The sequence below is a fragment of the Oryctolagus cuniculus genome, chromosome 9, assembly GCF_051225735.1.
Source record: "Oryctolagus cuniculus isolate XC-2025 breed Fujian yellow rabbit chromosome 9, ASM5122573v1, whole genome shotgun sequence".
Taxonomy (NCBI): Eukaryota; Metazoa; Chordata; class Mammalia; order Lagomorpha; family Leporidae; genus Oryctolagus; species Oryctolagus cuniculus.
The window spans coordinates 100,583,105-100,596,632 of NC_142875.1; the positions used below are offsets into that span (position 1 = coordinate 100,583,105).

General features: G+C 48.6%; 1 protein-coding gene across 31 annotated transcripts in view; it reads left to right on the top strand.

The window, feature by feature from the left end:
• The window catches only part of CACNA1C (calcium voltage-gated channel subunit alpha1 C), a 740,475-nt gene that overhangs the window by 563,465 nt on the left and 163,482 nt on the right, over positions 1–13,528 (top strand). For 19 of the 31 annotated variants that reach the window (XM_070048309.2, XM_089303268.1, XM_051849899.3 and 16 more), the window contains exons 8-9: positions 3,598–3,701; positions 11,302–11,474. In XM_070048309.2, coding sequence (XP_069904410.1) covers positions 3,598–3,701; positions 11,302–11,474 — 277 coding nt within the window. Of the gene's footprint in view, positions 1–3,188; positions 3,293–3,597; positions 3,702–11,301; positions 11,475–13,528 lie in introns of all 31 variants that reach the window. The other 12 variants (NM_001136522.1, XM_089303273.1, XM_089303272.1 and 9 more) reach the window with 1 other exon arrangement.

A 13,528-nucleotide genomic window follows, 5' to 3' on the forward strand; every position in this document is an offset into this window, starting at 1 on the left:
GTTACAGTCAGGATTTAACCCAAGAGAGGAAAAGCTACAGGAAGACTCAGAAGCTTCGCATGGCCTTGGGTTCCATAGCAGCTCTGCCCAGGCAGATGCCTGGCACTCAGGGTTCAGGGCTGCTTGTGGTCCTGTTGCTTGTGCTGTAGCATAGAGTCCAACACAGAACACACACCTCCCACGTGGTCGGCACTCAGGACACGCTGACTGGACATATGCGGACTGTGATATCCCTGCTGTCACATAGAACCGAAGGCTCATCTCCCAGTTGTCAGAGCACTGTGAGATACACATTCCCTGCTGTTGCACGGCCATTGTGGCCTCTGGCCTCAGACTCATCATGGCTCCCTCTGGTCTCCTGTCGTCATTCCTTCCACACCTTGTATTGTAAGTTTTGTTTGTCTTCTCCTGGGGATGAAGCCTTCTAAGGAACTGCCCTCTGCTGGTCTGACTAAAGGAAGGTTCCCCGCTCCCTGAATGAGGACAGAGTCTGACAAAGACCTTCTGCCCTTCTCCTGACAGCTGCTGTTTGGCTGGATATTTTAGTAGCTCAGCCACTGGGAAAATCCTCCGCCCCGTAACCAGGAAGACTTTACAGCTGTAGGCTCTATTTTTAACAATTGCCAGTTTCCCAGGAAACCCCTGTTCCCATCTCAGGATCACGTGGACTCGGCTTCCTGCTTGTGCCTTCACTCCTTCTGCCTTCTGTGACTCCCCCGTCCTTCCAGGTCTGGCCCTTGTTGATTTCCACCTCACACAGTCCCTATTTCCTTTGGGCTTTTTTTAAAAGATTTATTTATTTATATGAAAGTCAGAGTTACACAGAGAAGGAGTGGCAGAGAGAGAGAGAGGTCTTCCATCCACTGGTTCACTACCCAGTTTACTGCAACAGCCTGAGCTGGGCCAGGCCAAAGCCAGAGGCCAGGAGCTTCTTCCAGGTCTCCCACGTGGGTGCAGGGGCCCAAGGACTTGGGCCATCTTCTACTGCTTTCCCAGGCCATAGCAGAGAGCTGCATAGGAAGTGGAGCAGCTGGGTCTCGAACCGGTGCCCATATAGGATGGCGGCACTGCAGGCGGCAGCTTTACCTGCTATGCCATAGCACTGGCCTTTCTTTGGGCTTCTGTAACTGTGAATACTTACTCCTGCAGTTGCATTTACCACCCTGTTGTGTAGTTGCCTTCTATGCACCTGTATCCCCTACCAGCAAGGGGTGCCTATTGCCCCACACACTTAAGCCCATTCATTCACTCAACAAACATGTACTGAGTACCACTCGCATGCAAGGTACTCTTCTTGGCACATGGGATTCACCAGGAAACAAAAGAGACCCAAACTGCTTATCCTCTTGGAGCTACATTCCAACACAGAAGACAGACAAGAAGTAATAAATACAATAAATAAGTGAACTATGCAAAGTGACAAGTCCCAGAGAAGAAACAGAGCAGGGTGTGTTTGGAATGGAAATGTTTGATGAGCTCACACTAACCTGAACTTAGTTGTGACGTTGTTACAGTGAACATACAAGAGAGGACACTAGAAAACATCTGTAGAAAATTCATATTCAAAAAAAAAAAGGTGCCCTGGATTTCAAATGAATTTGCCCTAAAATAAACCCATCTTTCAATTCCCTTCTTTCATGCACGTTTTGAAGTCCCCTCCTCTGTTAGGAACTCTTCCCTACTAACTTCGTTCAGTCCAGTTTCGGCACAGTATTTGCACTATGTTGGGTGGGTTTCTCTAGTCAAAGTATGGTAATACCTGCTAAGTATTAGTGGGTTTGCCAAGGACGAGGGGATATGATGCTTCAGACTAGGTAGGCTGTCAGCACTTCTCAGGCATTTTTATGCACAGCACACAAAGAACATGAGATGTGTCCATCCCACTCAGGCATACGAGCCTAAGATGAATGGAGGCTGAGGGCATTATTATCCCAGCAAATCGTATTCACCTGAGACTCAAGAGGCAGAATTCATGGCGGTGGCTATCACATTTCAGCCCCTGTCGAGCTGTGGGATGACTGATAGGCAGCTTTGTGAGCCACGGTGAGATCTTGGGGACAGAGCGCAGCTGTCTGTCTTGCTAATCCTTCTCCCGAGGGATTCCACTGCTATTGGCCCATGGGATCACACTTGGAGAACCAATGACACAAATCATTCAGGGAACTCCTGCCTCTTAGGGATTTGGATTTCCATAATCTAATTTCACAGGGACAATGTTGGGGTTCATTTTTAGGGAGCTAGGCCTAAAAAAAAAAAAAAAACAGTACTTGCTTGCTCTATGACTTTTCTTCATGGCCACGCGCTAGGCAGTGTTGGTCTGGTAAATGTCTACAGCTGCTTCCTAGGGACAAGGGCTTGAGGGGTGGGGGAGGGGTGGGGAGCCCCTGAGTGTATTGCTTGAACACTTGTATGGTGTGGATGCTTCCCTCACCAGCGTTGGCCAGTGTCAAGCTACCATGACTAAGTGAATGTGGAGTCGGGAAGAGCAGTGTGCAGCGAGCTCCCCACAGCTGTAGAGGCACCACTGCCTCGAGCGTCTCCACCCTTGTTAGTTGCAGGTCCCCATCGTCGTCACCTAGGCTGCGGGTCCAAGTGCAGGGCCTCTTCTCTGAGGACATAAACCAACAGGACTGCTTTTCCTATTCTGTCACCTGCAGCACCTTGAAACCCTGAGGTTGAACCTCTACATTCTGGGCCCAGCCAGTGTCCGGGCAGCAGGACCTTTAGGAAGATACCTTTCTTCTCCCCAAATCCTCTAAGGCTTCCAATTTCCCGCTCAGTCTGCAAGAACTGACACGCTGTAGACATCAAGGTCAGCGTGCCTCAGGGCGCAGCAGAGTTAAAACCATCCCAAGCTGAAAGAAATTATTTTTGAGGTGACCCACCTTCTTAGACAACTGAGTAGAAAACGGTGGAGACATTTGCTTTTCCAGGAAATGAACCAATAGAGAACCAGACGCGAGTCCTTGGGAGGCAGAGCTTCCAAAGGCACTCTGCAGTTCAGGCCAGGGTCACGCAGGAGTAGTTTGTAGATGATGATAAGAGTCACGGTGGATCGGATCCGCGAGAACAGAAGTCGAGTTTGGCCCCATTTGTCTGCTCCAGATGCGTTCAACCCCGCTCTGCCTGCTCTTTGCTGTAACTCAACTCTGCTCTCTCTCTTTCCTGCCTTTCCTTTACCTTTCCAGATGCAGGACGCTATGGGCTATGAGCTACCCTGGGTGTATTTTGTCAGTCTGGTCATCTTTGGATCCTTTTTCGTTCTAAATCTGGTTCTCGGTGTGTTGAGCGGGTAAGCTGACCATTTCTATGTCCCCCTTACAATGCAGCCGAGCAAGGTCCCAGGTTCCACCGTGTCCATGGCCAGGATCCTCAGGGATGGGACCCTAACAGGCCCAGGAAAACCAGGACAAAAAGTCTCCATGCAAGCACGAGTTCTGACCCATTGACTGGGCAGGCTATTTGGCCTCTGATTTGCACCTAGAGGATCCGCGGGTCCCGGCGCTGCTCGGGTCAGCGTCTGGGGAGCCAGGGGCTGGCGCTTGGCCGTGCTCGGTTGCTGTGTGTGCCTCACTAACTATCATTCCATTCTTCCAGGTCAATGATGCCGTAGGAAGGGACTGGCCCTGGATCTATTTTGTTACACTAATCATCATAGGGTCATTTTTTGTACTTAACTTGGTTCTCGGTGTTCTTAGCGGGTAAGCAGGACCAAGGAAAAAGGTCTCGATTTTTCCATTTATTTTTATTTATTCTTTCTGCTATTCCTGGCTCTATTCTGTTTTTCTGGGATGATGAACCTGGGATAAGGGGTCACCTGGGGAGCCTTGAAGTGAATGTCCTTGGCCTGGCTGCGTAAAGGGTCAAATATACAAGAATAGTTGGGGCTGACAATGGAGAGGAGCTTTGGCGAGAGCTGCCTTGTCCCACCTGCCTCCTGCTGATGCTTGCCACCCACTCCTAGCCCCAAGTGGCTGTTCAAGTAGGCAAGCTGCTTCTCTTGTACTGTAGTGACCACGGCCCCAGGAGTCCTGTGGGGAGGCCCTTGAGTGGGGAGGGTTTGGCAGCAGGAGTTTCCGGTAATATCCACAGACTGTGTGCTTTCCATAGAGCACCCTTGCAGTTAAACACTTGCCTGAGCTCTTGAACCAGTAACAGTGTGTGGCAGGCTCATAGCAAAGATTTCAGATCACTTTTATTCAGAGGTGAATAGACCAGAGTAAGAAGAGTTTAGTTTAAAAAGATAAATAAGCAGATACAGACAGGAAAATCTGATTCTCTTCAGTTTAATTCCCAGGCTGAACGATCCATCTCAGGTGTTTCCTTTTCTCAACAGAAAGGGGACTTTCCTGTTTAAATCCTGAGAGTAGAGGAGATAGAATACACTCCCCTTTAATTTCTCTAGTTGGCTGCAAGTGTAAAATGTGTCTAATGCCAGACCTTGCTCCTATGACACTAGGAGTAGTAGAAGTAGCTTCCGGTTGCAGCATTGAGCTGCCCAGAGGACAGCCACCTTTTCACTGTGGAGACTCATGGGTATTGCCCGTATTTCTCACAAGGCCATACCAGCCACGCCAAGGCCTGACACTTAAATGCTCCTGGCGACCTGCTCACAGGTGACCCTCTGCTGCCTTTGCTATGCTGGGGGCGGGGGAGGGGTGGTCAACGATTTCTGCTCTGCTTGAGACAGGTCAGCTACTGTGAGTAGTCGTTCCTGGGTATCTAGGGACGTCTGTGCTGGGAGCAGTTTGGGCATAAGGAGAAAGATTTCTCTTGATTTTCACTCAATGCATAAACTGGGAAGGTTGACTCCTGCCTCCTACAGTGGCCTAACATCTTGCAGGGTGTTGGGTCCACTCTTGGGAATGGGGGCAGGGAGGTGGGAGAAGAAACTGCTCCTTCCTCACCCGCTCCCACAGTGAGTGGTCTGTAGAGACCTTGAGGACGTCACTTCTTTTGCGAAGGTGAGCCCCCCAGAGCCTAGAACCTTCCACCAGGGATAAGAAGCAATAAACAGGACTACATCAGCTCCTGATCACTGCCTGGAGGGTAGAGGGAGTTTCATTTTTGTGTCCCAACACAAGAAAATGCCCTGCATTTCTATATAAACCTGCAAGACAGGTTTGGAAAAAAGTCAACCTCATCGCCCCCACTGGAAACAGGAGTTTGTTTATCCCAGCTCTGCGTTTGCTGGATGCTTATGCTGGGCCCCTTCCCCCTCTTAAACTTTAGTTTCCTCATCTGAAAAAATGAAGATAATAATATCAGTTCTTGAGTGGTTGCAAGGAAACAATGAAGTCACTTATGTTAATTGTCCAGCACAGTGACTGGTAGGTATGTAGTAAGTGCTTAATAGTGATGCTGCCACTGCCATGATTGCTCTCCATTGGATGCCTTTCACAACAGGGATTATTGACTAGAATCATCAGATATCAGAGCTGCTGTGGCCTTCCTTTTAAAGAAGAACATAAGCCTGGAGATGTTTGGTGGCATGTGCACCATCACTATGTTAGTAAATAGCACAGCAGGACCAGAGCTGTGGTCCAGCCTGGCTCTCATCTTCCCGTCAGCACCCCTTAGCTGTACAGTGAATGAGTGTCCATGTAACACAAGCCAGCATTTGAGACGTTAAAAAACCTGGCATTGCACTTTCCTGCCATAGAATTTAGGAAGCAAATCTGGTCAAGTAACGTCCTCTTTCCCCAGAATCAGAAGTGGAGAATGAGGACTGGCCCCGGAGGGCTTCCTTAAGCAGAGATTCTCCTCACAGCCAGAGAAGTTATCTTCCTGGCTAAAGCCAAGAAGGCAGTGACTGTGGCTGCCAAGTGTTAGAGAAAAAGGCATTTTGAAAGCCGTGTCTTAGCCTGACTAAGTTCAAATGAGGTAGGGTATCTAAGAACCCTTTGCCCTAAACCTGGCACATATCAATACTCAGAAACCTTAGTTGACTCATTAGAGGAGCGTGAAGGCTGTTTGACCTCAGAACCCATGGGTCTTTCAGTCGAGACATTGGCCTTTCCTGGAGACCTTCCCAGCACCTGCTCCCTGACCCATCCAGAAGCTGCAGTCTGTATCCTGCAGTTCCAGGATCGCTGATGGAACATCTGCCAAGGTTTCCAGGGCTTCTGCCAAGCAAGAGACATCTGTGGGCAAGCAGCTCCCCTTCCTGGTGAAGAGGCCTCTCTCCTCCTTTGCTGAGGGCTGCTGCTGTAAATGGGACAAAAGCTGGACGCAGACTTGGCCAACCACGTAGTGGTAACAGTGTCAAGTCAGCCAGGACAATGTACAGCAGCCCGCCCATCCATGGTTTCACTTCCTGTAGTTTCACTGGTCAACCATGGTCCAAAAATATTGATGGAAAATTCCAGAAATAAACAATTCATAAGTTTTAAACTGCCCTTCTGAATACCATGATGAAATATCACACTGTCTCACTGAGTCCTGCCAGGGACATGAATCATACGTCTGTTCAGCAAATCCTTGCCCCCCCACCCCACTGCAGCCAAAAGAGAGACCACGCACACACAACTTTTACTACACTATTGATCATTGTTGTTAATATCCTACTGTGCCTAATTTATAAATTACACTTCGGCATAGATGTGAATGTATAGGAAAACACTTAGTGTATGTAGAGTCTGGTGCTGTCCACAGTTTCAGGCATCCACTGGGGGTCTTGGAACCTGGCTCCCACAGGTAAGGCCATCTACCATCATGGGCACCATAAGAATGAGGTAAACATCTGTTTACCCATGAGTCATACTTCTGATTAAGGCAACCTAACAGTAGCATTCAAAAAAGGCTTGGAGACCCATGAACTTCATTGTTGCCATGACAGCCTTGTCCATCACTACCATCCTGCACCAGGCTCGGGGATACTTTCTGGGAGATTGACTCATGCACTGCTCAGGATAATTCTGAGGGAGGTGCTAGTCAGCACTCCATCCCCCAGGGAAGAAAAGTGAGGGTTAGAAGGTGCTAGCAGGTGAACGGTGGAGTTCCACTGGAGCAGTGTGAATCCACAGCCTGTCTTCCTACCCTGCGTGGTATACCCTTCCTAGACTCATTGACCATGCAATCCCATATTCTTCATTATGTGGGGAACGGGGAGCAGGAGCTGTGGTAGGAAGGGTAAGGGGCAGACAGGCAGCAGAAGCGACACATAGACAGACCACTGGACGCAGTGAGTGAAACCCGGAAGAGGCCCAGGAGGAAGCTGCAAAGGCACCACCTAGCATGGCCTTGGGTGGGTGGGTGGGGAGGCAGCCTGCAGATCGCAGTGGCCCTTGGAAGAGAGCACAGCCACCGAGTCAATGGCTCTGCAGCCTTGGGAGAATTCTGGGACTAGGGGCAGGAGTGTGACACTTGACATCATGAGTTAATATTATTTTACAGCCCAGCACATCCTCATAAATCATGTCTCCAGTCACTTGGGAAATGATTAATTTTGCCTTGCGTGTGCATGAAGGTAAAGAAGATGACGCTCTTTAAAGCGTCTGTTCAAGAGTAGAAGTTAAGAGGGTTTGGCCACCAGAGGGCTAGGTGTCCTTAACCTGGAGCCCTCATGTATTCAGAACACCTCCTTTCTGATAAGGCCAGATGCAATTAGTGTTAAAAGTGTATATCTCTTGGAATTTTACAAAAATGCTTCCACATTCCTTGTCTATCGGGACTCACATCCACCCTGTGCAAGTTACAGGACTGGTATTAATAGAGATAACGATCAGACTATAATTAATTTCCCCTCCAGAAACTTCAATCTCCAGCCTTTAACAAATTAAAATGACAACAGTGACAATGAAATTCTTGCAAGTATACTTGAAGCTGTAATGATGTTGAAGCCTCTGGACTTTGGTTCGTTTTGGTTTTTAGAGGGCTACATTTATGTGGCTTCCACTGGCAAAAGGCCAGGAGGATCTATTCCATGGGGACTTGACCCATCCTTTTCTTACTGGGCGATGGGCACACCTAGGGCCTGAGAAAGCTTATCTAGCACACGTGTTCTCCCTGTGAACATGTCTTGGCTTTCACAACCCTCTGTTCCTTAGGAACACCAGACGGCACTTCAACATCATGTGTGATGGCCACTTTTAACAGGGGAATCACCCACAAACAAAGCACAAAATGTGCAGAAATGCAAGGCACTAAATAGACTGTAGAAAGCACCCCTGTTTATATCATGAGAGAGTTTATAGTCACACCGAGAAAGGTAGAGTGTAGCCTTGTGTGAGCTCAGCTGGGAGCAGGGGACTCTATGGCCACTCCATGCACATACACAAATGACTGTGAAAGTGTCATGAGGATTGATTCTGGGCTTCCAAATAAATTTCAGCAGGCAGGTAAATTCATAAGCATGGAAGCTACAGATAATGGCTATCAGCCAAATTGGTTACCTGTATGGTCTATATGGATTGGATTTTCTGCAGCCTCTCCCTTGGTGTGCTTTGTGTTACTGTGCACCAACTCCCAGCCCTCCACTCTATCCCTCATTTTTCCCTGTTGATGGGAGATGCACTTCTGCCTTTTGACAAATCCCACAGCTGTGACTGATTGTCTTGCCCGCTTTGGTCCCTGGGCCCAGCACAGCCCATCAGGCTGGGGCTTTATGTCTTCATTGCCCTGGTCCCTAGAGCTGCACATGGCTGGCATCCAGGCAAGGAGACAAAGAGAGCCAGACATTGCTGCCCAGCACATCCTTTACCGCGTGGAGTCTGGGGAGGGGAACCTTGGCTCCCTTTGCCTCCAGCCCCAAGCCCGCCTACAGCCCACCCTCCATGGGAGCCAGTGCCAATCTGGCGGTGCCCCTAATTCTTCCCCCAGACACATCCTGCTGCTATGACAGAAACATCTGAAGGTCAGTCCGAGTCATCAGCACCCCTCATTTTCCTTTTCTCCCCATGGATGTTTCCGTTGGTTCCTCATAGATGGCAGCTTTCATTCCATGGGGCAGGTGCTGCAAAACAAGACTGGGCCCAACATCTCGACTCCAGCTGGATCCCAGTTATCCCCCCAACTACAAAAGAAGAGTGAGTAGAAGGGTTTTTTTTTGACAGGCAGAGTGGACAGTGAGAGAGAGAGAGAAAGGTCTTCCTTTTTGCCGTTGGTTCACCCTCCAATGGCCGCCGCTGCCAGTGCACTGTGCTGATCCGAAGCCAGGAGCCAGGTGCTTCTCCTGGTCTCCCATGCGGGTTCAGGGCCCAAGCACCTGGGCCATCCTCCACTGCACTCCCTGGCCACAGCAGAGAGCTGGCCTGGAAGAGGGGCAACCGGGACAGACACCGGTGCCCCGACCGGGACTAGAACCCGGTGTACACGCCGGTGCCGCTAGGCGGAGGATTAGCCTGTTGAGCCGCGGCGCCGGCCTCAGTAGTTTTGTAACCAGAATTTGAGCCCTCTGCGAAATCACCCAAAAAGTCCAGGTGAGCCCTCAGCCATTCACCACTTAAGCCGCAGACACACTCCAGAGGTGAGGGACCCAGACTGCCAATGAGTGTAGGCAGAAAGAGTCTGGAGAGGGGCCTTGAAACATGAATTTTGGAGTTGGCTCATACAGGATGAGCAATGCTCTATGAAGTTGGCTGTCCTCAGAATGCATGACCAAGCCCCTGGGAGGCTTGGAGTAACAGGGCATAAAGGTTTGGGGGGAGGGGAGCTGGCATCTTCCCAGCAGGAAGGGAACAAAACAGGGCAAGGCTCCCATCTTCATTGTGAGCTGTCAATCCAGACTCCGCCCTGGCATGAAGCTCCCTGGGAAGGAAATGAAGGTACCCGTCAGTTGGCAGGAAGCCCAAGAAATAGCAAGTTCAATCCAATTAGAATTGGATTCAATCAAATTTAAGAAGAAAATTCAATCCAAACCAGAGCATCATTAAGGCAGCAGTTGACGAGAACTCATTAGCTTGAGAGCCCCATGTTCCCCCAATTACGGAGTTCCCCAGACCCCTCCCCAGCCCCAACCCCATTTCACCATGAAAACTGTGCTCTCCCAAGTGGCACAAGCGGATGTGAACACTAGACAGTTAGGTGCTGATGGGACATGCTGCGTGGTGGCAGACTTAGCCTTCTGTCTCCCTGTTTGTTGGATGTTTGGCTTCTGCAAGAAATTCCTTCAAGGTGGGTTCAGCCTCTTGTGCTGCTCCAGGCCTTTACTGGTGAGAGAAGGTGGAGTCATGGCTCCAGGAATAAACCTGGATGCCCAGTGCATGTACATACACACACACACACACACACACACCATTCCAAAGACAAAAGCACTGCTATACACCTACTTTAGAAGAAAAGGCAAAGCCTTGCTTTGGATCGAGAACAAGCCTTGTTGGTTGTTGACTTTTGCTGCCAGCCCTCTTCTTGCTCAGAAAGTGCAGTTGGAAATCAGAGAGAAAATGAGAGTCATAAAAAATGGAAAAGAAATCACTATTTTCTTAGAAATCATTCAGTGGGCTCTTCTAGCAAATCTGAAACCAGATCCAATTTCTATGCATTACTACTTTAAGCTGAATGCATCATTTAACTTTGATGTCATCTTAATTTTATGTATTTTCAGATTCTGATTGGGTTTTTTTTTAACCAAAAGGGCAGCTCCAGGACATTTTCTTGTGCTGGGAATCCTCATTCATCTGCATGTGGTAAAGAGCCTCCTCTAGTTCAGAGATCCCTCCAGGCATGCAAAGAGGGCAGGTTGAGCTTGAGTCGCTCTGGTTGTGAGAGCTTTCCTGGTTCCTGCATCAGTGAGGTCCTGCAAAATAGTTACCAGTCTCTGAGAGGAAGCAAGCTCCAGTTTGTAGCATTTGCCCATTTCCCTGCTGTAAGCGTTCCCACCATGGCCGATCTCAAGCTGCCAACAGGACATCACTGAGGCCAGAGGCGGCAAGTGACACGCACCCTAGGCTCTGTGGACCCTGTGTGAGGGAGCGGACTTTGGCACACCGCTTGTCCATAACTGTTGTGGGTTTTTTAGTTACTGTTTGGAAAAAAAATTTTCGAAGTCTTTGGGGGGACATTTTTTATTAGAAGGCAAAGCCTATGATTATGACCTAGAAAAAAGGGAAATAGTCTTCAGTCATGCCCTTGGACCTCATGCCTTTGTCAGCCATGTCCCCCTCAGTGACTCCTCCATCTATTTGAGAATAGAAACAAAACCTGGGCTGGCCAGAGAAAGCTGTCTGTGGAAAGTCAGGGCGTGTGGCACCTTTCTCCCTGCAAAGCAATTAATACTCTTCTTTCATCTTATCTCCACCTCTCCTCCTATGCCCGACCCCTCCTCTGCTCCCCCGCCTTGCCTGCTCCTCTCTGCCTCACCAGAGAGTTTTCCAAAGAGAGGGAGAAGGCCAAAGCTCGGGGAGATTTCCAGAAGTTGCGGGAGAAGCAGCAGCTGGAAGAGGACCTCAAAGGCTACCTGGACTGGATCACTCAGGCAGAAGACATCGACCCTGAGAATGAGGATGAAGGCATGGATGAGGAGAAACCCCGAAACAGTGAGCACCCATCCTGTGTCCTTGGGCCGGGTTTTGGAAAAGACAGGAGACAGCAGGAAACTCTTACCACCACCTTTCTTTGCAGCCTGTGGTTTCTCTTCCTGGAGTAACAGTTGTCTCGTTGCAATCATTCGCTACTCATGGGAATTAGTCACAGATGGGAAATAATTGCTATTGTCACTCCTTTTAGAATCTTTGACCTTAAAAGACACTTGAGATTGTGAAGTGAATTCTTTTTTTTTTTTTTTTTTTTTGAATCGGACATCCTCCTCTTCCTCCAGGTTCCAGGTTTGTTGGAAAGGAGACATTCTTATCAGGCAGCTATGTGGACAACTTTATACCTGTGCAGAATCGCCAGCACCCTTAGCAGCACACTGTTAGGCAGTGTTGAGGTTTCTCACAGGAAAGGGAGTGGAAAGTTTCTCTCTGGGAGGTTAGACGTAAGGGTCTGGGGAGACACAAAATGGGAGGATGGGGGGCCCAGAGGAGTTTGGCAGAGTATAATCAAGATGACAGAGAAGGAGCCTAACCTCTTCTTCTGATGTTTTATTAGGCTGGTGGCTGGATAGGCTATTGCTGGAATAGACAGGAGAGGGACAGATGCTATTGACTCACCAGCGTATTAATCATGTTGAATCATGGAAATTGAGGCTCATATCAGATTAGCCCAGTGATTTTCAAACTGGTCCCTGGACCAGCAATATCAGCATCACCTGGGGCCCCCCTCACTCAGGATCTCTGGAACGAGGCCCAGCAATGTGAATGTGTGTGTGTGTGCACGCGTGCATGTGTGTGTATGTTAAGATTTATTTATCTATTTTAAAGGCAGAGTTAGAGAAGAAAAGAGAGAGAAAGGGAGAAATAGATTTTCTGTATGCCGAATCACTCTCCAAATGCCCACAGCAGCCAGGTCTGGGCCATGCCAAAGTCAAGAGCCAGGATCTCCATCAGGGTCTCCCACATGGGTAGCAGGAACCCAAGTACTTGGGCCATAAAATACCGCCTTCCAGGCACATTAACAGAAAGCTGCATCAGAAATATGGAATACATGGGACTCCAATCACACACCCCAATATGGGACACAGGTGTACCAAGCAGTAGCCTAACCTGTTGTACCACAGTGCATACCCCAGGAGTCTGTTTTAATAATTCCTCCAAGTGACTCTGATGTGTGGCTAATTTGAGAACCACTGGGCCAGCTCTGATTATACTTTGTATCATTTGGACTTGATTTCTGTGACTTTAATCATACCCTTTGCTCTGTCTTCTATATGCAATACCTTCCCATTCATTTTAATATTTGGATGGGAGCATTTCTGTCCAGCCTAGTTTAGGAACAGGTTCTTAAACACTGAGCATCCAGAAAAGTCAAGGCACCAAACAGGTAAAGGGCTGATTAGGACATGCACTATATGTAGGCATGCAAGTAAAGATAGGAAGCCAGGAGCCTTTCCTAGGAGAGAGAGAGAGAGAGAGAGAGAGAGAGAGAGATAGAGAGAGAGAGAGAGGCTAATATACACACTAAGAGAAGGGGTAGCTGGAGGAAGATGGGGAGACAACCAAAGATGCTAACAGCATGCAGAATCTCTGCTCCCTCATTTCAGTGATTGATTTAATAAATCTATCAGTTACTCCCTTTCTGATAACTATGCTCTAGGTACAAATACAGAATTAAAGCACATGAATGGCAAAGGACTGGTAACAACATAATTTAATAACCCAAGGAGGCCTTCATGCTTTGCTAAGTAGTTTTGCAAGTTGGAAAATGGGGCCTTTGATGGATTAGAACAATGAGAAATGATGCCATTGAGGGTCTTTCTGGGAAAATGCCTGACAGCTTCTATTGTGCTGTGGATGGAACTGCAGATCAGTTGATTAGTTGGTGGCACTGAGTGGTATAGTAAATAGATAAATTGGCCTGTGAGCTGCACAGAGGCTTATCTCTACAACGTAGGGATCGGTATCTTAGCTCCTTGCTCTAGCTTAAGTCAGAATGGGGCCTCTGGCTCGTGATTAATGGCAATGAGCATTTTTTCTGCATGTGCTATTTCAAA